This window comes from Daphnia magna, linkage group LG6 (genome assembly GCF_020631705.1).
Source record: "Daphnia magna isolate NIES linkage group LG6, ASM2063170v1.1, whole genome shotgun sequence".
NCBI lineage: Eukaryota > Metazoa > Arthropoda > Branchiopoda > Diplostraca > Daphniidae > Daphnia > Daphnia magna.
Genome location: NC_059187.1, coordinates 8688267 through 8709742, shown reverse-complemented (window position 1 = coordinate 8709742; position 21476 = coordinate 8688267). Strand labels below are relative to the sequence as shown.

Genomic DNA, 21476 nt, shown 5'->3' with positions numbered 1-21476 from the left:
ACCGTATTTGATTTTTTCTACAAGTATCACTAATAAATTTTCAACTATATTGTGACATTTTACAAAAATAGTTTTATGCTGGAAAGTCACTATTACTTTCTAAGATACAGCTTTCTTCTTGGCCTTCTTGTGAAAGGAATGTGACAAACAGGCAGTCAGCAATAGTTGAACCATGCCCTCATGGTTCAACTTCAATACAAAAGAATTAAGGCAGCACATTTGTTATGCTCTAGTTCCTTACAAAATGAAACAAGCAAGCTTCCGTATCCATCTTAGAACGGCAAGACTTCGATAAAACTGCAAGTCTGCCGATTGAAAAAGAATGTTTCTTCATTTTCTTTGTCGTTACCACGACATTTGTTATACTCACCAAAAGGAACAAAATCCTTATGACGACAAAAATTAACATTTGGCTAACAAAATGTGAGTTCAGTAAAAAGTAATATACGTATTTTTTTTACGTTAGCATGACGTTAGTTTCGCCATGAAGTATACCTCAATAGTATATGAAAAAGACTAACATTTAACGAGCTTAAGAAGAGGTATACTTCATGGTTTCACCGGTTTCACAACAAAAACTACGATTGGAAACAAATGAAAAAAATGAAAATAGCACACCATCTAGCGGTTGAAAAAAACACAGCTGCTGACGTATCCATGTTTTGACGGAATCTCAGTGTACAACAATTTTGCCGACAGATCACCAGGTACCATTAGATCAAACGTAACGGAACGATATATTTCTAAGCGGTCATGGGGTCTTCAATAAGAGAAAGGCAGATCAGTATGTTTGCAAAACAATTTATGTCATTGCCCCATAAAATACTATGTAACCTGCTTTACTTACAGATCTGTTAAAGCAAATGATCAACTTCAACCAGCCAATAACCAAATCCACTATCATGGAACCATCATGGAAAATACTGGTGTATGACAAGTATGGACAGGATATTATATCTCCTATTTTGTCAGTCAAGGAACTACAAGAATTAGGTGTCACACTCCATGTCCAACTTCATTCACCTCGAGATGCTGTTCCTGATGTACCTGCCATTTATTTCTGTCTACCAACTGAAGAAAACCTAGGGCGAATCAGCCAAGATCTACAAAATCAACTGTATGAATCATATTACTTCAACTTCATCTCATCCATATCTCGCCAAAGATTGGAAGACTTGGCTTCTGCTGCAATCAATGCCCAGAGTGTTGCCCAAATTTTAAAAGTTTGTGATCAATACCTAAATTTCATCTCATTGGAAGATGATTTATTTATCCTGAGAAACCAGAATAGTGACATGATATCCTACTACTGTGAGCACACTTACTACAACTCCCTATATTGCCATATTTCTCCTTAAAGTTTTCTAATTAATCTCACATACTTTCAGCTATGAACAAGGGAGAAATCACAGATACAGAAATGAACAATATTTTGGATGGAATTGTAGATAGTTTATTCTCCCTATTTGCGACGTTGGGTAATACTTTTCTTTGTAAATTTTTTTTATTTTCAATTTTATTTTTGTACTGTTTTTCTGATTAAACAATAGGTACTGTTCCAGTGATTCGAAGTCCTAAAGGAAATGCAGCAGAGATGGTAGCTGAAAAACTAGATAAAAAGCTGAGAGAGAGTTTAAGAGATACTCGAAGTGGGCTTTTTACCTCTGACTTGACACAGAGTTTTGGGTATGATTATCTACATTAGATCATGACAAACGCATTTTAATCCTACCCCATTTTTGTGATCTATTTCTAGATTTCAAAGGCCTTTACTGGTTCTTCTCGATCGCAACTTGGATATGGCTACACCTCTTCATCATACGTGGACTTATCAAGCCCTTGTCCATGATGTTTTGGACTTCACGTTAAATCGTGTAGTCGTACAGGAAGCAGAGAATGATACTAACCATCAGCAGGATGGCCATCGGCATTCTCATCCTCACAAAGCGAAAATAAAAACGTGTGATTTGAACCCATCAGACAAATTTTGGGTCTCTTACAGAGGTAGTCCTTTTCCGACTGTGGCCGAATCCATTCAAGAAGAACTGGAAGATTACAAAGCGTCAGAGGGTGAAGTGAAACGACTAAAAGAATCAATGGTATATTTTTGCTGCCCAAATTGTATTGCATGGGTTTTGTATCTCACTTATCTTTTAAAGGGATTAGATCCTGACGGAGAGGCCGCCATGAGTTTAATATCCAATACAACAGCGAAACTTACTTCAGCAGTGAGCTCTCTGCCCCAGCTTCTGGAGAGAAAGCGACTGCTAGATATGCATACCACCATAGCAACAGGTAAAAGATACAAAAACTAAAAGAACTTATATTCTAATCCATCGTTTGGATCCAACTGTATATTGAAACATGTTCCAATAATCTTAGCTATCCTGGAGCAAATTAAGCAGCGGAAATTGGATCTATTGCTCGAAGTGGAGGAAAAGGTCATGAGCAAAAACGCCTTAGACCGATCGGTTTTGGACATTATAAGTGACCCTGAATGTGGAACTCCAGACGATAAACTTAGGCTCTTCCTAGTCTATTTCATTTGTTCACCAAACATGACTGAGGTGAAATTGTGCAACATACTCAATGTATAATTTAAACATTCTATTCTCGATGCCAACTTGCAGTCCGAGACTGACCAGTATGCTGCCGCCCTTCAGGCTGCTGGATGCAATTTAGCAGCTTTGCGCTATTTAAAACGTTGGAAGTTAGTAATGTCTGAATTCTAATTTTATTATTATTGCCACTTTATAAAGTGAGTGGTTTCGTTAAGGTCTTGCAGCAAGATAGTGTCTGGTTCAAGCCAATACTCAGGAGGCGGGACCAGAACAGTGAACATGTTTACCAAACTCATGTCTCAGGGCTCAAATTTTGTCATGGAGGGTGTTAAGAACCTAGTTGTCAAGAAACATGTACGTAAAATTTCTAACAATGGTTGTTTGGAGTCCTTACAGCTTACAATTTTTACAGAATTTACCTGTAACACGAATTGTCGACAATTTAATGGAACTTAAGCCTTCACCAGAAACGGACGAGTATCGTTATTTCGATCCAAAGCTATTGAAACCTGGTGAAGGCGTTAGTCCTGCTCCTATTAAAAGCCGAGCCCAATTCCAAGATGCTATTGTATTTATGGTCGGCGGAGGAACCTACGCCGAATACCAAAATTTGGTCGACTATGCTAAAGTATTGGTTTGTTTTTTCCCCTTTTCTATCGAATTGTTCAATTTTAATCACTTTTTCCCTTTGAAGTCCAAAACGGTGGGTGGCAACGCCAAGAAAATTGTTTATGGATGTTCTACTCTTAACAACGGGAATCAATTTCTTAAGCAGGTAAATTGTAAGATTAGAGAAAAGCAAAACGAATCTTAACATATTTTCTCTTAATCAATAGTTGGCAATGTTGGGTGAAGATATCCAGTAAATGGAAACGTTTTCGAAAAATTTTCTCTCTTGATTGGTTTGAAAGAAATTAAATAAAAAGTAATCTAATAATGAGTCATAATGGCTGCACGGTAATTTTTTCTTCAAAGTTTTCAATTTTTAGATGACAGCATTCATAAAGAATGAGACCAAACAAAGAGTATTCTCAAAGTTTGATTGAAGCGTTGACCAGCTGTCCTTAAGCACTCCCGATAAGTTTTCTGCCCGTTTACACAACTCATGCTCTTCGCTCAAAGAACTAGCATGAACCTTTAAAAAAAGCCCTAAATAGGCTTGAACGACTTCATAATTACGCTTAGATTCCAGTACGACAGAGATGGAAGTTAAGAACTGGGACAACAGATGGGTTGATCCTCCCAGATGAGGACTGAGGGAACGAATTTCGGTATCGATGGCTGAGGGTCCCATTGTTTTGAGCTCTTCTATGACACCTGCATCTACTCGATAAAAGAAATATCGTGAGCTCAGAAATATTTAAGACTAATAGAATTTTAAAATACATTCTTCTGGCTTCCCTGCAAGGTTAAGTTTGCCGGCCCACGGAGTTAAGGGTATTGCGAATGGGGTGCTGGACGATTCCAAAATGCGAGAAACGGATTCTTTCTGGCTGTCTGCTATCGCTTCAAGGCTATTGGTGTTTGTGAGGAAAAAAGGAGCAAGTTTCTGCACCTTTGGTGGCTCTTTAGGCCTGTTGCGTCGCTAGAATGCAAGAAAAGGGACGTTAGCGATTTTTTATTTAATGCATATGAATTTATTCAAATAACTTACTTTGACAGCATCAAGATTCAGAAGATTCTTCCATCTTGAATCAGGAAGTAATGAAAGAGTCACAAGAGAGTCGGAAATTTGTTCCGGAGATGCAAACTGTTCGTCTTCCTCCATTGTTTCACTAACTTCGATTTCGGAACAGCTACTCCTTGCAGTGGATCCTGGTAATGGAGCCACTTTAGGTTGGAAATCTGCTTCCAGTGACCGCAAAGACACTTGCGTATATAGTGACTGATTATTCCACAAATAAATGCCAAGATCGTCCACGTGTGCTGTAGCAAGAAAACTACCATTGGCACTAAAGGTAATGGAAACACAGGACTTCGGAACAAGAAAATAATCGATACACCTGTCAAAGACAAGATCCATCAAATTCTGCTGACTGAAATTATTTCAAGAGAAATCGACACTAACGTTCCAGTAGGCAGATCCCAGGTTCGAATACTACAGTCCTGGGCGGACGATACCACCCAACGAGCATCCGGACTGAACGCCAAGTCAGTTAACCGCCCATCATGTCCAAGAAGCCGGCGAACAATTTTGCCCGTCTCTACTTCCACGATGGCAATTGAAAAATCTTCCATTGCGATAGCCAGAAGCCCACTGCACCAAAAAATTATTAAACCAAATTCCACGTAAAGCAATCATCCTTCAGTCCTTTACCTGTGTCTATTAATTTCAGTAAAGCTAGGAGCCACCTCGAGGTTTGTTTCTCTCACAATTTCTCCAGACTTGAAGTTCCACGTGTTTAACTGACCATTAGCAAAAACTCCCAAAACTACCTGCACGACGCAAGAATTTCCCCTACTGTAATTATTGGAATAAAATACACTTTTAAAAATTGAATACCTGATTAAGACCATCTGATGCCACCCCTCGAACGGCATTACGGGTAAATGGCAATTCTGATGATTTTTCAGTATCTGGACGGAGGTATGTCGCACGATGAATTCCTGATTGCATATTGTAACGATCGATGTGACCGGAATCATATCCGACAATCGCAAAATTTCCACACGCCGTAACAGTAACACACTAGAAACATTATCAATGCAAAGTGCGTAAGTAACTGATGATAAGATTTTTAAAAAGTTTTTTCACTATACAGTTGCAGATGATTTAGTTAAGGCCATATTATCTACAAAGCGCTGGTGCGTTAGTCTGTGTTCGCCCATTGTTGATCTGTGGAACGACCATGTCGTAACGTTAGAATGGCGTCGATGTACAGCTGCTATAGAATCCCATTCTTTATCTCTAACCGACTCTTTAATTATAAAATCAACCATTAAATGAATCCAATAGGGCGAAAATGGACAATATCAATCATACCTGAGGCGAAGGTAATAATGGGTGGCATTTTAGGGCCAGCCTTTTCTAGACCTACTCGCCTAGCTTTCTTTTGGTTATAGTGCGCAGTACCCAAGTTTCGATGTAGAAGATCTGCAACGGTTGAGAATGCTCGCAGGGAGGAATCTAATCCAGTCGAAAGAATCCATTCGCCCAGCTGGTCGTGAAATCTCAACCGGATGGGTGGAGCCTTATGTCCGCCACGCTCACGAAGTAATCGCACACCACCGTCTGACTGGTCAAAAATCCACATCTGTTTGGAAGTAAAAGCAAATGTAAAAGCTGGTAAAATGTCAAGTTTGTTCTAATTAGAAAATGGATCATTACTTTTAACGAATTATCACGGGATGACGTAATTATAATGGGCTCTGCGGTTAAAGCTTTCAATCCCGTGACACCTCCACGATGAGCGTATCGATGTTGTTGAACGAGGGTTTGCTGTTCAAGGTCCCAAATAGCAAGATGACCCTGGCTACTACCAGTGATCATAATAGGGGCACCATCAGTTCTGAAGGTCAGAGCAGTAATTGGCCCCCATTCTTGTTTAAACTTCATCAAATTTTCATCAAATTTCAAGTTGTGCAATATCAACTCTCCTGACGCAAGTCCAACAGCCACAACATCCACAGCCGGGGCTTGTTCTAAGATAGTGATTGGGCTTTTCCATCCATTGAATGCAAAAACCATTTTACCAGTTTTCAGGTTCCATAATTGCATTGTACCTTGTGTACTTCCAAATAAAATTTTATTAATGTATGTGACAGGATGAATCAATGCTGAAATGCAAAAGGTTTCAGGATTGAAACTGAGCTCAAAGTTGACTTCTGCTGCATTTATGTCCCAAACTTTAAGATAATTTGCTTCATCAACTGCAAGTAGATGAAGACCAAATGGCAACATGAGATGAATGGTTTTTTCATGCCCCTTAAACTCATTGCAAAGTTCAGTGCTTCTTTTCCAGACTTTGATAGTATGACCACTGGCTGTGTATACACGATAGTTGTCACCTGCAAGACATGTGATGTCATCTTCATGTGCTATTCCAACACCCAGCAGGTTTAATTTGTTTGACTAGGTATTATGAAAAGAAAATCACAATTACACGCAACATATTGATCAAATGAACGAAAACTGACCCCATATGTGTGGTAAGAGTTTCCGATGACAGTTACAATGAGCGTCTCTTTCCTTTGAGGAATATATCTTGTAACCAAAGGAATGTGATTGCTAACAAGGCCTAATGCACGATGTCCAGTGAATATGCGACTTGCATCTAAGAAACTACGATTGTCAACTGTATTCGTCATTTCATTAGAAATATCTAGTTTATTCAGAAAAACTTAATACAAAGAGACTGAACACGTATGAACAGTACAAGTCGAAACACGTGTAAAAAGCAGACGACAAATTTCAATCCTGTTGCCAAACTTCCAATTTGGGATTAATTGATTTTCAGAAATTTATTAGCATTTAGATTTAATTATTTATGGTTTTATGGCATTTAGCATATAAGTTTTCTGCAGGTTTTCTGGATTAGAACTAGAGTTGTATAGATTACGAATCATAGACTTCCATTGAATTTAAGGAAAAACTAAGCAAATATATCGCTTTGATTAATAAGGAAATCCACCTAGCTTTCCGTTTTCTCAAAATAAAATTAGGTTTAAGGTAACCTAAACCTTAAGGCAGATAGCTTTTTAAAGATAAAATTTGTCGATGTAAGCTAAGGAAAAACCTATTTCACCCTGCTTGACCTACCCATTAGCAGTGACCTCGAGTACATTAATAACCTCGGGCTACTACATTTAGAAAATCGAAAATCCAATCCTGGTTTCTAGCTCAGTAGTTCAATCACCTGCACGGCGTGCACTAGTGTAGAAATATCCCTTTGGGTGCTTTGATTGTGTTTATCGCCTTCACGTTTCGATTAAAATATAGTTCACCTGCTGGATACCTATTTTTCGAATACACCAATCACACACTATGAAAGCCTCACCTAAGCACTAGATTTTGCCTCTGCACTAGTCTAGCTAGTTTAGCCTAGAGAGATCAGAAAAAGTAGATTAAATTAGGGATACATAAGTATAGTTACCTTAAGTTTGGCACAATCATCCTCGCCCGTTAGTTTTGCACGATGCTGTCTTCACGCAACGCATTTCGTATATTTCCACCCTTGCATTTTGCAATTTGCACAACAACTTGCCTTCTCAAACCTAGTATAAATGAAAAAACACCTTCACGTTAACTCCCACGACTAAATCTAACTACTGATCATTAACGATTTTGTTTTCAGGACCTCTCTGTTAAAATTTATTTGTTATTCATGTACTTGATGTGTGTAAGAATTAAGCAGAAGGTTGTTGTTCTTCGATTAATCAAAGGCTATTCTTTTCCCTTTGTTTTTATTTCATTCACAATAAATTAGGAAGGCAATCTCTGGGTGTCACCATGGACTGAAGAACACCGGGGATCGTTGCCGAAGATAGTTGGCGAAGATCGTCGCCACCAAAAAAAGGTATCCGTGATAAGTTAAAATGTATTAATTGTGTTTTCTTATCGTTTATGGAGCTAGAATGGCCAAGGAACCGAAGAGGCTCAACGGGGATCATTGTGGGATCTACAAGAACGCCGTGGGGTCTACAAGAGCGCCGTGGGATCTACACGAACGTCGTTGAATTTACGAGAACGTCGCTAAAAATAGGTATCAGTGATAAGTTAAAGTGTATTAATGGTGTTTTCTTGTAGTTTATGTAGCTATATTGGCCAAGGAACCGAAGAGGCTCAACGGGGATCATCGTGGGATCTACAAGAACGCCATGGGGTCTACAAGTACGCCGTGGGATCTACACGAACGTCGTTGGATTTACGAGAACGTCGCTAAAAATAGGTATCCGTGATAAGTTAAAGTGTATTAATGGTGTTTTCTTGTAGTTTCTGTAGCTATTTTGGCCAAGGAACCGAAGAGGCTCAACGAGGATCATCGTGGGATGTACGAGAACGCCGTGGGATCTACGAGAACGTCGCAAAAAATTGGTATCCGTGATAATTTAAAATGTATTAATTGTGTTTTCTTGTCGTTTATGTAGCTAGAATGGCCAAGGAACCCAAGAGGCTCAACGGGGATCATCGTGGGATCTACGATAACGCCGTGAGATCTACGAGAACGCCGTGGGATCTACGAGATCATCGCTTCGAGTATCCTGAGATTTACGCCTTATGGATAAAGAAGAAAAGAAGATGGTACGGTTTAGTATGGCCGAATCGGCATTTTCTTACTTCATTCCATTTGTTTTTTACTTGTGTGCTTGTGTCTTACAAATGTGTTCCAAATTCTTTTTCGTTTACTTCCTTCTCATTCGCACTAACATTCACTGCACTCACTCACATTCTAGCTCTGTTGGTGTTGGCTCCTGTTGGTTCTAGCTTTATCACATCGGGATTGTTTTTAGATAATAGGAATTTAACGCTACATTCATCATTACCAATCTCACTGCTTGGTGGTAAACACTCACGGTGTAGTGAGTGCTTACCGAAATCCGATAACCAAAATACATTTATCGTCGAAAAGCCATAAAAACGCAAAACCTTCTCGCAATAAAAACGATTGAAAAATAATGGCTGGGCGGGGGGGCAAAAATGGCCAGCCAAATAAAAAATAACAGCTGATGGGAAAAAGGCCAGCAAAAATAAATAAATAAATAGTTGGCGGGCAAAACAGACAGCAATAAAAAGATAACTGCCGGGCAAAACGGCAAGCAACACAAAAAATTTGTTGGCTGGCAAAACGGCCGGCCACATGAAAAAGCAAAGCTGGCGAGCAAAAAGGCCAGGCACTTTAAAAAGAATAGCTGGCGGGATAAAAAGGCTAGCTTATTTTAAAAATCGGCTGCAAAACAAAAATGATAGGCACATATCATATGTGTAATTCGGAATAGGACGCATTTTTTTAAATAAAAAAAAATTATAATAAGATGTTCAAATGTTGGAACAGAATCCATTTATTAAATCAAATTTACAAGATAAAATTTTGAAAGCGTTATGCTCAGCTCTATTCGTGTAACGCACTGTAGGAACTGAATAATTCATTTAAGGATGTAATCCCCTCTAATGATAACTGAATCAGTGTCGCGAAAGTAAAGACAACCCCTACATTTTCTACCATCATTGGATCTTCTTCAGACTAGCGAATGCAAGTGTCGAGATACCGGAAAGCACTTAAAGGGATTCAAGTGCAATACTGACATCCTAAGACAAGCACAAGCTGCGCCGTGAAGAAGGCAAGAGAAGCAAAAAAACGTAAAGGAAGTCCGGTTAGTCGACCAGTGCCTTCAGATTGCTACACAGAAAGAGCATAAGTTCAAATTAAAAAAAAAAACAGCAACGTTTCTGTCGGTTTGGTGGTTGCTCAGTCTTAGTTTGGATTTCATTTTCATCGTCAAAAATTTCAAGGGTCATAGAAAATGGAATTTAATTTTCCGGGACAATGGTTGGGGTAAAGATCTTAACGTTTTGAAATCTTTTTTCGGTAGGCCACATTCGTTCCTGGAACTGTTGCGGCGTCGGTGGTGGAAATCCTGTCACTGTCGTAAGGACTGGCCTAGGTGAGGATCGAATACCGTTGTCCTTTTCCAGTCGATATGGATTAGCCTTCTTTACAGAAGGTGGATACATCTTCCGGTACGGAGTTTGGGTAAAGATTTCCGTTTTGAAATCTTTTTCGGTAGGCCAGATTCGTTCCGGAACTGTTGCGGCGTCGGTGGTGGAAATCCTGTCCTGCTAAGGACTGGCCTAGGTGAGGATCGAATACCGTTGTCTTTTCCAGTCGATATGGATTAGCCTTCATTACAGAAGGCGGAATACCATCTTCCGGTACGGAGTTGGGGTAAAGTTCCAAGTTTTCATCTTTTTGGTGGCCGATTCGTTCCTGGAACTGTTGCGGCGTCGGTGGTGGAAATCCTGTCCTGCCGTAAGGACGGCCTAGGTGAGGATCGAATACCGTTGTCTTTTCCAGTCGATATGGATTAGCCTTCATTAAGAGGCGGAATACCATCTTCCGGTACAGGAGTTGGGGTAAGATTTAGTTTTCAATCTTTTTCGGTAGGCCGATTCGTTCCTGGACTGTTGCGGCGTCGGTGGTGGAAATCCTGTCACTGCCGTAAGGACTGGCCTAGGTGGGATCGAATCGTTGTCTTTTCAGTCGATATGGATTAGCCTTCATTACAGAAGGCGGAATACCATTTCCGGTACGGGTGGTAAGTTTAGTTTTCAATCTTTTTGGTAGGCCAATTCGTTCCTGGAACTGTTGCGGCGTCGGTGGTGGAAATCCTGTCACGCCGTAAGGACTGGCCTAGGTGAGGATCGAATACCGTTGTCATTTTCCAGTCGATATGGATTAGCCTTCTTCACAGAAGGCGGAATACCATCTTCCGGTACAGGAGTTGGGGTAAAGATTTCCACGTTTTCAAATCTTTTTTCGGTAGGCCAGATTCGTTTTTGGAACTGTTGCGGCGTCGGTGGTGGAAATCCTGTCACTGCCGTAAGGACTGGCCTAGGTGAGGATCGAATACCGTTGTCATTTTCCAGTCGATATGGATTAGCCTTCTTTACAGAAGGCGGAATACCATCTTCCGGTACAGGAGTTGGGGTAAAGATTTCCACGTTTTCAAATCTTTTTTCGGTAGGCCAGATTCGTTCCTGGAACTGTTGCGGCGTCGGTGGTGGAAATCCTGTCACTGCCGTAAGGACTGGCCTAGGTGAGGATCGAATACCGTTGTCCTTTTCCAGTCGATAGGGATTGGCCTTATCGTCAACTTGGTGTGATTGTGCTTCACGGCGGTATAAAGTATCGTCGCCGAGCATCTCTTCCAGTTTTTTTATAATTTCGTTTGAATCCCGAAGTGCGTCCCGGAGCTCCAGCATTTCAAATTGTGTTTTCTGTAGATCTTGAGACATAAAGTAGCCTCTCCATTCCAATTCAGCAATGCGTTGTTCTAGTAATTGGAGCTGATTCAAAAAAGCTGGGGATTGAGTCTCTTGTGACATTACTGAATTTGGAGGTCCATTTTGACGAATTGGTTCATTACGGCTGTCACCTTTGGAAAAGAGACTTGCTGGCGTAATTGCTGCCTCTGCCTCCAGATAAAACTGTGAAGCAGTGCGAGGCTTTGGCATTCTCTCGTTCTCACATTGGAGGAACGATGAATTCTTGCTGATCATGTCTGCTGGGTTTGTGGTAAATTCCTCGTCAGTCGGTTGAATGAGATCGGGATATTCAGGCGGAAAACTTTTTCTGATCTTTGGTTCTGTACGTGCATTTGGCCACGAAGGAAGCCAAGAGAAAAGTGATGCAAACACCATTTTTGAAATTGCTTTGTTTTCTTGGAGGAGAAAACTTTAAGAAACTTCGATATTTTCACCGGATATCGCTGATACCCATATCTCTTTCTCTGATGATGACTGGAGTTGCAAGTAGAACTAAGCATATTGGTATGCATTTTACAAATTTAATTTCTAATTTGTAACGAAATTTTTTTCTGGATTAGAAAGATTAATATTTTTCGAGCAGTGTTCAATAGTTTCTCTGAAGATTTGTTGATTTCAATTTAAATTAATGTAAAAACCGGTGTTGCTTTGCCGTCAGCATCATCTAGATGTGTGCGGCCATGTTGGATGACAAAGACATGGTGATCGAAATCACTGGTGGAGAAAAAGGCCTCCTCTTCCTACTTGGCTCACCTGGGGAATATTCTGTGGAACCCGTTTCCTCAAAATATTTTAAAGGAAATTGATGCAAGCCTGTACATATAAATGAATGCTTTGTATTTGAGGCAGTGATAAGTTTCCAACAATCGAAATAAGAAATTAGCAAACAAAAATGTATCACACACAGCAGAAGAACATTTCCATCGTTCGTTAGAAACGCAAGCATGATCCAGGTAAAAAGCTAGAAAAGAGAAAAGCCAGTTTTGTGTTTGGTTTTGTTTGATTGTTGTTGTTTTTTCCCCATTTTGGTAGTTGTCATGGAAGGTAGAACATCAAATATGCCACATACCTCATTAAAGTTTCATATAGTAATTCAGAATAAGTGATGAACGCAAAATTTTATTATGGTAACTTTTGACGGAGATAGATAAAACTAACCACTTGATTTAACGTATCCTCTAATTCGGCCTCTTCAGGATTTTTGGCGCTCTTTTTCAGTAAAAGATCACAGTATTTGGCCAGCAATTCTGGCGATTTCGACGAGGAATTTGCAGCCTTTGTCACGGCGTTGCTGTTAATGAACTTCCCGCAAACTTTGTCCAAAGCGGCCACAAATCCGGCATCGTTATGAAACGCTGACATCACAAGGGCGTTGTATTTACGATGCACGTCCAAAATGGTAGTAACGTAAACCTTTGCGACCGTCCGTAAACGTTATTCGAGTATTGCTTCGTTGTACATCAGTAGGTCGACATACCTTAGGATCATTGTGTGCTGCTTCTCCTTCGCGTTCGATGGCCGACAAGCCATCGAACGTCGGAAATCGTTATGTGATCTTCGAGCAATGTTCGCAATTCCGTTAACCCTTCTGATATGGGCGACACCAATTAGTACATCCGCCCAAGGTCATCATGTTTGTCGTCGGCAAGGTGGTGTTGAAATTCTGCCTGAAGAATAAAGAGATATAAATAAGAAAAAGGGCTCCAACCATCTGATGAAAAGGGTATACCTGAAAGATCTCCAAATGCTTTTCTATGAGGACTTTTTCACAGGTTTTGCTTAATTTGTCAAGGGTGGCTTCATGCAAGTATGTCTGCACTCGTTTTTGTTCCTCAGTTAACCGCTGTTCGGCTCGCTTCATGTACTCTGTCACTGGATTGTGGCGGAGGAACTCGGCACTTTCCCGGGTATAGAAGCGCTCGGTATCCTCTAAGAATGAATTCTCAAATGACTCCTTATAGACCGATAAATTCTGTCCCTTGGCTGACTGATCTTCTCCTCGTTCAAGCAACAAAAAAAAAAAAAAAAAAGAGATATTTTACGTATTCGGATTTTCTGTTCTCCATCTATGTAAGCAAAGTACCAAGTTCAACGTAGCAGTTCATGACACCGCTAACTAATCGTGTATTAATAGGATCTCCGTTTCGCTCTTTTTCAATGAGTTTCAGCACGGCATTTGTTACCTATTGTTAAATGAAATTGGATCAAGTTGTAGGGAAAAAGTAATTCATCTAGGGTTGTAGTACTTGTTTGTGGAGATGGCGAAATAAGTTTTCTCTCCATGTAACAAGCGCCAATTGATAAATTTCGTAAATTCCTTTCTGCCCTTCTTCACACTCTCGTTTCACCCAATGTCTATTGAAATAATTGTAATTAATAATTTTTCCACTCTTAATATCGCATCAAACCTCGTTACCGATTTAAATAGGCACAAACTCCGTTCAAAACCTTTGAGCTGAACTGGTATTCTTCCCGTTGTTGTGTGTAAAACTTGAGTACAGTTTCATCCATGTAGTCAACTCCATTCTACCAAAACAGAAAAATAATTTGCAGAAGACAGCTTTCCCTAGGGCCAGTGCAAGGTATAGATTTGTATTGGAGATATACCTTAAGAACACTGACTAAATGAGCCTTTAGGTATTCCTTTAATCTTTTATACAGTTCATGTCCCACAAACTGGGCCCCACCAGCCGCCTGACTCTTTTTGGCTTTACTAGTGGCAGCAGAGGGGATTGAAACTGAATTTCCCCTTCCTCCTTGATTATTTACGTTGGTGCAATAATCATACACATGACTGAGAAAGATTATACATATTACTTTTAACATCAACAAAAGGGAAATAAAATAAAAATAAATGGTGTTAATAAAAATATTACGTGTATAGATCCATGTACTGTTTTTTAGACATGGCCTGTTTGTTGTAGACTTTTTCAATGCCTTGTAAAAGGTCTGACCAAATGTGTTCCAGATCTATGGGTGCTTTAGACCCATAACTGCTTTGGCCACGTTGTTTGGACATCATTGCACCTAAGAGAAAGATGTAAAATATATCATTACCATCAAATTGCCCATGTTTCAAGTCCAAAGTCCTATGTAAGAAATGAAATGGCTAGGGTTGGAAGAAGCCAATGGTATTGTTTACCTTTTACATCACTTGACTTGACCATTTAAAACGCAAAGCATTTTCTAAAACAGCTTTGGGATTGCTGATATCCAAAAAGTCTTCAGACTGTGGTTGAAACTTGGAGAAGGTTGCAACAGGTAATGATGCACTTTCAATGTTAAGCAAATCACCTTCATCTAAAAGAAGGTTCTGCATCATCTAATATATAAATACAATAACTTTATTGGAATTTTATGAATATTTTAGTTGAAACTTACCCAGTAAGGTAGGTATATTTTACCTTCATCTGCAACAAATTCTAATACTCCACAATGAGTAATACGACCCTCTCTAGGGTTTGTCAATTTAAACAACATTGGGTACACAATATTAAGCCTTGTCAACTGATCCAGGGCAGAGGGTGGCATTATAACTAAATAAGAAACACAAGATAAAGCAGGAGATAATTAGGCAGATAAAAAAAATCTATTTACTTTTTCCTCCTTTTTCAACATCTTGACGTTCTTGACCAGGCAACATGGAGACTGAATAACACCTAAAAAACCCTTTCTGAGTTAGCACCACTTCAAATAGTATGTATACAATTTACCTGTATTGGGTATTAAATGGCCGAGGCATTTCCAGAAAACCAAACCCAAACTGGATGTAAAATAACAAATAGCAATCAGCCTTTTACTTATTGGTATGAATATCATATCATAGAAATATTTTGTGTAATTGTATTCGTATTATCTACCATTGAGAGGTTCGAAATGACGAATCTCAATATCGAAGATAAATTACCCTTAACAGTATTTTTTGAGCCCATGCTTACCATTTTGTATTCTTTAAAAGTAAACTATCACAATATTATTCTCTCTTTCTTCACAAATTTCGTCAACTCGTCAATCAGAGAATAGAGCAGTAAAACATCCTACGTTGCACGTTCTCCACAAATGCGAAAATCTTATTTGTGTCGAAGTTGGTCTGCTGCGGGCTCATCAGTTTTAACCAAATTATCATTAACATTGTTAATTTCTTCCGAAACCAAAGGAGTCTCCAAAGTTTCTTTTTTGGAGCAAAATCGGTCCATTTGCAATTTTGTGGATCACTTAAGTCATTTAAAGCAGTGTCTTTAAAACCCAACCGGTAATAAATTGATTGACAATTTATAAGAGCTGAGTAGTGTATTTTGTATTGTGCCATTCAAATTAAACAAGCAAAAAAATGTAAAACCCACGAATAGCGATTTCAGCTTCTTATTGAAACAGTGAATTTTTAAGGAAACAATTTGCAAATCACTACGATGCATGACACTTCAGTTCCCTCTTCCGTCCGAAGAAACCTCCACATTGTATCAGCGTGTCGTGTTAATTTATTTAGGGTATACAGTATTAAGCTTTGGGGATTTTGTTTCATTAATTTAAAAATGCTCGAGGGGAGATTTCCAGAACTTGGTCTGCAGAGATAATCGCTTGTCATTCGATGGCTGCAGCGGGAACGTAGCTTTGGCAGAATCCGGGAAGCGATACTGGTACCGTTCGGGTCTTAGGTACTTAACAGTCACCAAATTGCCGTCAAACCACCACCCATGAAGCGAGTGATATACTTTCCCGGCATCTTCAGCACTTGCGCACTTAATATAGACGCAGCCTTCCCGCGAACCACGATCGACGGCCATATGCATAATTTTGCCCTTATCTGCTTTTTCCAGGATTGCGTCCTGAATACGCACCGGCCAAGAATCTCCAACCTCTCTAAAAAGGAAAACGTTGTAAAGAAAATTATATAGAAAGAGTATTTTAATCATAGCAATCGATAGATTATCGCTGTAAGTTATAATAAAGCTTAACGAATCCCTAGATGTGAAACGGAGCACACTAAGAATATAAAAAGATTGCCCTTACAGTAGCTAAGATATTGTAAACTTAAATTAATATTCTCACACTTCAGCGTCGAACATGTTGCGCACTTTGAGGCACTGGGTTAACGGGTAGGGAGGTGGCGAATTCACCCCAGAGCTATCGGTGCTAAACGCCTGACCTTGCCACACTTTTGGGCGCGGTGCTACGCTATTCGTAGGCCCAAAACTGCTGCCCGCTGAGGCATCATCAGTTTGATCCTCATGGATTGTAGATTTTTTTGGCGAAAATGTTGTACTCGGTGGGAGCCAACGCCAAACACGAAAATCTTCGCCTTCAATTTGCTGGATTTCTGGTCGGACTCGTGACTCGTTGTCCTCAAGAAACTGTACTGCCTTATTCCACAATTTCATCTTCGATTTCCGCTCCTTTAGGGGAATGAGGACATCTCGGACGTGTGTAACTGCTAGAAAAGCGTCATGTGGTCGTCGTTCGACTACCATGCTTGCCTGATGACGAGCCAACAAATCTATGATCATTTCCACCATTGAATAAACTTCCTGCTCTTCTTTCTCACGCTGTCGGCAGTTGGCAGCAACCAATTGGTGGATCAATAAAACCACGCCAAAACCTGTTATAATTTGGCACAGGAAAATTAGTAAATACAAATTGTTGTTTTAAACAAATGTTTTCAACAAATAATACTCACTGAATATTATGATGAAAAACGCAACCGCGATATTCCATAGGTAAGTTTTTATCGAGCACCAAATAGGAAGCCGGACGATCGGAGTACTCCACGACTCTCCGGTTACATGAACATCCCAATGAGGATTAGCTGTGACAGCCTCTAGAACTTTGTTGATCATCGTCTGATTCATATCCAGCTGTTCCATTAAAAATGAAGAATCCACCGCCATAGCATCGTCACCACCACAAAGATGTGTGATGGTTTCTTTTTCGATTAAATTTCTAACGTTCTGGATTGCCTGATCCATTGCAGTATCCCCCTGGGTAGGTGTTGTTTCGTTATAAGATGCCTTGATGTAAACTGCGGCCAAGAGTAGAAAGAACAAGGCCGCAAGTAATGGTAAAAAGACAACGACGAACTGCCACTGCCTAACGATATTTAGTTTTCTTTTCATATTGGCATAGAAAACAGAAGTCTTCACAGGAATAGTCTTCAAAGAATATTATAGAAATGTTAAAAATGAATCGCAAATAAAACTTTATATTTTGAAAGTATTACCGAATTTTGATCAGTTTTTTTACCAAACCAAGACGGGAACCAGCTTTTTTTAGGCGTCTTTCTAGCAGGCACACTATCGTTTTCGGAATCAGATCCTGTATCATAAGGTTCCTGCTCCTCAACAAATCTTTAAAAAAGGCCAATATCATGAAAATATTAAGAAAAAATACAAATTAAAAGCAAAATATTACCTGTTTATGACAGGATTAGATGGAGGAACAAATGTTCTTGAAAAATCTGACTGTCTTGGTTTCAGAAAAGAGTCACTGGATGGGTATGAGCTGTTGTTGCTCCCAAAAGTAAGAGAATGTTGTGGAGAAAAGCTAAGAGATGGTGTCAAGCTACGTCTTTCCTTTGCTGAAATAAAACTGGAGTTATCAGGATAACCTTTGTCTGACTCCTGTGCAGAGTCCTGTTCTTCATCAGGATAGCTGGGTAAAGGTGTTGAAAAACTCTTTGACTCTCTTTTCTGTTTGGCAACTGCATGATTTAGTTTCTTGATGAGAATTGGCCTTGTTGAGTCTGTAATCACTTGTGCTACAATTTTGTGCAATTTTAGCTGTCTGATGAGTTCTTCATCTGATATCGTTCCAGAAGCATTGTTACTAAAAGACTTATTCTTCCCATTGAGACTCTTCTTATCAATTCTTGGGGTGTTTTGTTTTGCTGAAGATTTCTTGATAGTTTCCTCTGTTTCGTGTCCATCAGAATCATCAGTTCTGGAATCAAACTGGGATTGAGGAGCTGCTATGCTTGCTCTTTGTCTTGTTTTTGGCTTAGCGGGTGCACCTACTGATTTTCGACGGGCAAATGAAGGACGACTTTCGGTAGCAGCTTCCTCATGTTCATGGGAGGAGGAGGTGCCATTGCCGGCTGTCTCCATTGCCGACTTGAGGCGTCTGATGACTAAGTCCCGGGTAGTCTGTGTGATCGGTATGTCAGTCATTCCGTATTGGGCTAGCTTCGTTCGCAACTCCCTATCACTAAGATTATTTAAATCAGCCATAGTCGGATTTGCTTGGCGACCAGCAAGGACGGAAAAAGTATTTTTCAGCACAACCGAAACTGAGTGAAAAGTCAGTCAGTTGTTTGAAACGACCATAACTGCTAAACAGCACCCATAGTTGCATTACTTAACCGCCTCAACTGCCCTCTATGAACCTAATGGCAATGTGCTTTGTACCGAATTCAGAATTTATATTGATATGCATTGCAGATTGTATTTCAAATCATATTAGGATTTTGGTTTTTTGTTAAAAAATTTTTCGCTTTTATTTTTCTTACATTAACTTCAAAAATCTAGTTTTAGAAATATTTATATTTTTCTTTTCAGTCTACAAGTTAAGCCGAACTAGCGCACACATTATCCTTCGTCTGCCATAAACAAGAAAAGATGGCTGGTGTCGTGAAAAAGGTAATTTTGGATTGTGAATCACATTGTTACTCTTAATTGCAATTTTATCAAGACAATGATTTTTCTGTGGTATTTTACCAACCTAGCTTATTATAATCATGCATATGGTAACTGTAAAATAAATTCCTGTCATCCCCAAATTTGTATAGGCAGCAACTGGATTGACTGGTTTGGCAGTGGCTCCAAATCCTCATCATACTCTCACTGTGCTATATGCCAAAATCCTCCGTACGTTGCAAAATATACCACAAGATGCAGCCTACCGTCGTTATACTGAACAGATTATCAAAGAAAGAGCTCTAGCAGTTAGTGAGGTATTGATTGTGATAGTGCATACTGTAGAGTATTTTTATAAATATAATTATTTTACCTTTTTTATGAAATCTTCATGCAGGAAAAAGATATAAAAAAGCTGGAAGACCGCATAAATTGTGGACAGGTGGAAGAACTTATGGTTCAGGCTGAAAATGAATTGACTTTAGCAAGGAAGATGCAGGTTTGGAAGCCCTGGGAACCTCTTGTAAGTGAACCAGCTGCCAACCAATGGAAGTGGCCAGTTTAGATTAAGTGAAATGTAAATTGAATGTGAACCAAGGAAAATAATAGACAAATAGTGTGTATTACAAACAAGCTGAAATCAAGTCATAGTCTTACTCAGATTAGTGTAACCAGTTCCCACACATGTCATCAATACTTTCTCAGTTCCAACTCCTTAAATCATCTTCCTCATTCCTTGCATCTGTCTCCATTTTAAAAACAGTTCCAAAAAAATCTCTCATGTGCCTTAGAAATTGAATCCTGTTAGAAAAAAAAGTTACAAAAAATTCTAACCTTGAGTAATTTGAGGCGAAGTGACTCACGTGTAAGGCGACAGCGGCCCCAGAAGAACCCTAGATACATCCTTAGGTCCGAGGGCCATTAGCAACAGAACTAGGTGTTGGTTCGACGAATCTACACACCCGCCCCGATAAATTTCTTCTAGAAGCAGAATAGCAGCTCGCTCACCTAGCTCTTCGGCTACCGATGGAAGCTGCTTGTCGCCTTGTGGATTGGACGTTGCTTCGGCAGACAAAAATGTCCCTAAAAACAATTGCTTCTGAATATTTTCGAATGACTAAAATCATCTTTCCTTCGTAACATACCATTTATGGTTTCTGCGGTGAGTGTTATGCCGAAACCAGGTGACAGACCACTAGCTGCTCCTTTTCTATGATCAGTAAGAATAAACACATCAGGAATGTATTTCAGAAGTATCCCTTTGGCTGCTTCGATCATGCGATTTGTCATTGTCGGGGAAGTCCGTAAAGCATAAGATACGCCACGAATTTTTTTAATTTTTCCAGGATCTACATACTAGAAAAAAACAAATTCTGGTCAATGTAGTTAAATGGCACCCAGTGTAAAAATTTACCTGCAGTGCTCGCAATTGCTTTCTTAAAGGACAAGTAAAAATTACTTCTCCACCCCCTTTAGGAGGTGCCCCCCTTTTTGAAATCTTTAACAGTAAACCATCATCAACTAGAAGAAATCTTTTCAATACAGGCATAGAAGAGCATCTAATAATGTCAATTGATGGATCAGTTTGATCATTTGTTACTCCTCTAAGAGTCAGATTTAAAGGTATTTTGCAGAAGGGACCAAGGGGTAATAGAGGTTCTAAATAATAACTGATGGAACGTTGAGTTGAACAATCATGCTCAATTGTCCCACCATACAATAGTCCTGGCTCATAATGAACAGCAGTGCCTGTTTCATTCACTTCAATTTTGGAGCCATTTGTAATTTTGTCGAGAAGTCGAATAAAGCTTGCTTCAAATTCTGCAGTACAAAAAGTAAGGCTTGTTGTATTTTTTTACAAGCATTTATTATTTTTATTTTTAGGCAAATGAACTTCGTACCTCTTAGGCCAGGGTCATTTTCCTTTGATCGAATGTTTACAATTGAAACAGGTCTGCACGATAGGGTAGCCAACACTAGTCTTTGACGGAAAAAATTACATCCCTCGTACTTCAGCCTACTCAGATTTTGCTGTCTCGAATCGTTATTAGACATTTAGATTGATTTCGTATGATGCTGCGTACACACGTGTTTCTTATTTCTTTTCGTTTTTTTCAGTGAAGCAGACGATACTTTTGACTTTCGAACAAGGCTGAGTTGCGAAATTTTTTATTTCATTGACTCAGTTTTCCGAATTCCAATTTCCGAAAATCCGAATCTGATATCCGTAGGGATCGGCCCCGATTACCCGAGAACCAGCTTATTTCCGGAATGTACTGGCGATAAGCTAAAAAAAACGCATTTTAC

At 39.5% G+C, this 21476-nt stretch overlaps 5 protein-coding genes and 1 long non-coding RNA gene across 7 annotated transcripts; 3 read left to right on the top strand and 3 right to left on the bottom strand.

Moving 5' to 3' along the window:
* The first annotated feature begins 628 nt into the window (after window positions 1-628).
* Window positions 629-5061, top strand: LOC116925178 (sec1 family domain-containing protein 1). 2 transcript variants are annotated; one of them, XR_006647595.1, is made up of 14 exons: window positions 629-784; window positions 850-1311; window positions 1389-1478; window positions 1551-1686; window positions 1757-2099; window positions 2160-2295; window positions 2383-2567; window positions 2631-2710; window positions 2777-2915; window positions 2974-3189; window positions 3256-3336; window positions 3398-3486; window positions 3551-3905; window positions 3970-5061. XR_006647595.1 is itself a non-coding variant. In XM_032931822.2 (12 exons), the coding sequence occupies exons 1-12, from the start codon at window positions 754-756 to the stop codon at window positions 3425-3427; spliced, it is 1929 nt and encodes a 642-aa protein (XP_032787713.1). In that variant the 5' UTR covers window positions 629-753; the 3' UTR covers window positions 3428-3501. The 2 variants fall into 2 exon arrangements, 1 of the variants encoding a protein (XP_032787713.1); XM_032931822.2 differs by lacking the exons at window positions 3551-3905; window positions 3970-5061 and having other exon boundaries at window positions 3398-3501.
* LOC116925175 (WD repeat-containing protein 36) lies at window positions 3506-6966 on the bottom strand. Its single transcript, XM_032931819.2, has 10 exons — window positions 6699-6966; window positions 5890-6633; window positions 5545-5815; window positions 5322-5479; window positions 5065-5250; window positions 4879-4997; window positions 4630-4818; window positions 4216-4564; window positions 3948-4146; window positions 3506-3884 (listed from the first exon to the last, which is right to left on the bottom strand). Exons 1-10 carry the CDS (start codon window positions 6867-6869, stop codon window positions 3547-3549), a joined length of 2724 nt encoding a protein of 907 aa, XP_032787710.1. The 5' UTR covers window positions 6870-6966; the 3' UTR covers window positions 3506-3546.
* A 132-nt stretch (window positions 6967-7098) lies between these two features.
* Window positions 7099-10436, top strand: LOC123473658. The gene is made up of 3 exons (XR_006647614.1): window positions 7099-8802; window positions 10092-10223; window positions 10414-10436. It is a non-coding gene; the product is annotated as an uncharacterized LOC123473658 (long non-coding RNA).
* Window positions 10437-12364: 1928 nt separating this feature from the next.
* Window positions 12365-15632, bottom strand: LOC116936321 (cullin-1). Its single transcript, XM_045174738.1, is given in 15 exon segments — window positions 12365-12613; window positions 12703-12957; window positions 13022-13084; window positions 13086-13211; window positions 13274-13542; window positions 13628-13727; window positions 13791-13899; window positions 13961-14070; window positions 14152-14338; window positions 14421-14571; window positions 14687-14866; window positions 14926-15080; window positions 15142-15203; window positions 15258-15307; window positions 15483-15632. Coding segments are annotated over 11 exon segments (1503 nt in total). The 5' UTR covers window positions 14712-14866; window positions 14926-15080; window positions 15142-15203; window positions 15258-15307; window positions 15483-15632; the 3' UTR covers window positions 12365-12505.
* A 187-nt stretch (window positions 15633-15819) lies between these two features.
* LOC116925230 lies at window positions 15820-21329 on the bottom strand. The gene is given in 11 exon segments (XM_032931900.2): window positions 15820-16404; window positions 16594-17140; window positions 17219-17690; window positions 17759-17885; window positions 17950-18115; window positions 19842-19881; window positions 19883-19970; window positions 20033-20252; window positions 20315-20525; window positions 20584-20990; window positions 21071-21329. Coding segments are annotated over 11 exon segments (2766 nt in total). The 5' UTR covers window positions 21225-21329; the 3' UTR covers window positions 15820-16070.
* Window positions 19016-19802, top strand: LOC116925229 (NADH dehydrogenase [ubiquinone] 1 alpha subcomplex subunit 5). The gene is made up of 3 exons (XM_032931899.2): window positions 19016-19172; window positions 19322-19486; window positions 19567-19802. Exons 1-3 carry the CDS (start codon window positions 19152-19154, stop codon window positions 19732-19734), a joined length of 354 nt encoding a protein of 117 aa, XP_032787790.1. The 5' UTR covers window positions 19016-19151; the 3' UTR covers window positions 19735-19802.
* Window positions 21330-21476: the final 147 nt, after the last annotated feature.

Bases quoted from the DNA above. Each gene is read 5' to 3' on its own strand.
- LOC116925229 (XM_032931899.2), top strand. From the start codon at position 19,152: ATGGCTGGTGTCGTGAAAAAG. The intron at 19,173-19,321 runs GTAATTTTGGAT...AAATTTGTATAG, and splicing joins TGGCTGGTGTCGTGAAAAAG to GCAGCAACTGGATTGACTGG. The intron at 19,487-19,566 runs GTATTGATTGTG...ATCTTCATGCAG, and splicing joins GAGCTCTAGCAGTTAGTGAG to GAAAAAGATATAAAAAAGCT.
- LOC116925175 (XM_032931819.2), bottom strand. From the start codon at position 6,869: ATGACGAATACAGTTGACAATCGTAGTTTCTTAGATGCAAGTCGCATA. The intron at 6,634-6,698 runs GTCAGTTTTCGT...CATAATACCTAG, and splicing joins ACTCTTACCACACATATGGG to TCAAACAAATTAAACCTGCT. The intron at 4,147-4,215 runs GTAAGTTATTTG...CTTGCATTCTAG, and splicing joins TGAATCTTGATGCTGTCAAA to CGACGCAACAGGCCTAAAGA.
- LOC116925178 (XM_032931822.2), top strand. From the start codon at position 754: ATGGGGTCTTCAATAAGAGAAAGGCAGATCA. The intron at 2,296-2,382 runs GTAAAAGATACA...CAATAATCTTAG, and splicing joins GCATACCACCATAGCAACAG to CTATCCTGGAGCAAATTAAG. The intron at 2,916-2,973 runs GTACGTAAAATT...CAATTTTTACAG, and splicing joins ACCTAGTTGTCAAGAAACAT to AATTTACCTGTAACACGAAT.